At 46.6% G+C, this 2,500-nt stretch overlaps 1 protein-coding gene across 1 annotated transcript in view; it reads right to left on the reverse strand.

Annotated features, from left to right (window-relative positions):
• dscaml1 (Down syndrome cell adhesion molecule like 1) overlaps nt 1-2,500 on the reverse strand; it is a gene marked incomplete at its 3' end in the record, with an annotated part of 82,996 nt that overhangs the window by 17,371 nt on the left and 63,125 nt on the right. Inside the window, exons 19-20 of the mRNA XM_083665699.1 lie at nt 1,445-1,591; nt 789-944 (exon numbers count right to left, since the gene is read on the reverse strand). Of these exons, the coding sequence (XP_083521825.1) occupies nt 789-944; nt 1,445-1,591 (303 nt within the window). The remainder of the gene's footprint in view (nt 1-788; nt 945-1,444; nt 1,592-2,500) is intronic.

Raw genomic sequence — 2,500 nt, forward strand, 5'->3', positions numbered from 1 at the left:
TAATCAGCAACCTCAGCCTCCCAAACATACTTCCTATCCCCTTCACACACGCACGCACGCACGCACGCACGCACGCACGCACGCACGCACACTTCATATAGTCATGCAGTCAACTTCACATAAACTTCTACCGACTACCCCAACCCTCTACCAACTACCCTAAACCTCTACCAACTACCCCAACCCTCTACCAACTACCCCAGCCCTCTACCAACTACCCCAACCCTTTACCAACTACCCCAGCCCTCTACCAACTACCCCAACCCTCTACCAACTACCCCAGACCTCTACCAACTACCCCAGCCCTCTACCAACTACCCCAACCCTCTACCAACTACCCCAGCCCTCTACCAACTACCCCAACCCTCTACCAACTACCCCAGCCCTCTACCAACTACCCCAACCCTCTACCAACTACCCCAACCCTCTACCAACTACCCCTACCCTCTACCAACTACCCCAGACCTCTACCAACTACCCCAACCCTCTACCAACTACCCCAACCCTCTACCAACTACCCCAGCCCTCTACCAACTACCCCAGCCCTCTACCAACTACCCCTACCCTCTACCAACTACCCCAGCACTCAATCAACTACCCCAGCCCTCTACCAACTACCCCAACCCTCTACCAACTACCCCAACCCTCTACCAAATGTGTGTGTGTGTGTGTGTCTATGCATGCATCCGGTGTGCACGCGTCCAGTGTGCGTGCGTGTGTGCGTGCATGCGTGTGTGCGTGTGTGTGTGTGTGTGTGTATGTGTGTGTGTGTGTGTGTGTGTACTCACGGTCCTCGCGGGTCTGGATGTACAGTACGTTGCTCCTGACCCCGTCTCCTGCCTGTGTGTAGGCCAGCACCTGCACACTGTAGTTGGTGAACTTCTCCAGTCCTCTCAGCTCCACCTGCTCACGCTTGGTCGTGATGTTCTGCATCTCTCCCCACTCTGAGAGAGAGAGAGAGAGAGAGAGAGGGAGAGAGAGAGAGAGAGAGAGAGAGAGAGAGAGAGAGAGAGAGAGAGAGAGAGAGAGAGAGAAAATGTATATATATATATATTCACTTAAATAACATCTAAATTGTTACATACATACCCAAAAGTACCCATACCTTGGTCTGACCATATCTGCATCAGGAAGTTTCAATATGGCAGTAAATGCACGAAAAGTAAAAGCCTGTAGAGCCTTCTAATGTATTAAAAGAACGTTTTCCAAAATGAGTATCCCTATTAGAAATCTGGTCTAAAATATTTGATAGCAGAATCGCACCCATAGACGTATACACAAGTGAGGTTTGGGGACCAACCTTTAACTGCAATAATACAAATCGGGACAAACACCCCATAGAGTCACTGCATGCTGAATTCTGTATAAATATTTTCAACGTCCGAAAACAAAAGTCCCAAATGGTGCTAGTGTGGGCGTGGGTATGGGGGGTGTGGCACCGTACCTCCGTCAGGGAAGAGGAACCAGAAAACCACTCGGTACCCCTTCAACACGCCATGCAGCGTCAGCCTCGGGGGCTCGGCCCATGTGATCACTGCCTCGTCAGACGTCACTGAGATGGCCCGCACGTTCTGGGGGGGCTGGCTGGGCACTGGGGGGAGGGAGGGGGGGAGGGGGTTATAAGGAGGGAGAGAGTGATGGGGGGGGGGTAGAATAAAGTAGAAATGGTATAATTGGAGAGACGGGGAGAGAGGGAGGGAAAGTGGGGGAGAGAAGGAGAGAAAACAGAATTGCTGTTAGGACACAAAAACAAGACAAGAGAAAAGACATTTCATAGATCTTCAAAGATTAAAACCACAATCTGTAATTTTGGGATTTTTGTATGACATATATTTCGTTTGATTGTTGTTGAATATTACTTACTTAATACAATTAGCTTATCCCATCATAACAGTGTAAGGCTGTTTTACTCCAATGTTGACAAACAACAGGAACAGGAACAAACACTGTATAACTTCAATATGTTTACAATTCCAGAGTTCTCTCTATGAATTGGAGAGAGGTGTCGTTTTAGGGTTCGACTGAAGGTGGTTGGATGACTAATTTATGTAAATAGGCGCTGGATGGAGATGGATGACTACGCTGCAGCTTTAATGAACAGACCACTTCACAGCTCAAGCAACAGAACCACAATCAATCTCTTTCTCAATTCATTTTACAAGCTCTCGGCCAATCAGAATAAAGTAAATCAGTATGTAGGTAAATTACACTTTGAAGAAAAACAAATGATTCCACATGTATCGAAAATGCAGTATCATCATATAACGATCAATTTAATTAAGAAAATAACTCCCATGAAATGTGGCGAGGCTGACATTTAGTTGTTTTTTAGAACATTACACATTGTGGCTTTAAAAATCAACACCAGATGTAATCACCAGAAAAAAACCTTCACGGGTGAATGAATTTCAACTGAAAACATGAACTGAAAGCGCATCAACTTTACACTTTAATCTTGACATGAACATAACTAACTAGCGCACATAGAAGACAGGGCTGC

Source organism: Argentina silus (genome assembly GCF_951799395.1).
Source record: "Argentina silus genome assembly, chromosome: 3".
NCBI lineage: Eukaryota > Metazoa > Chordata > Actinopteri > Argentiniformes > Argentinidae > Argentina > Argentina silus.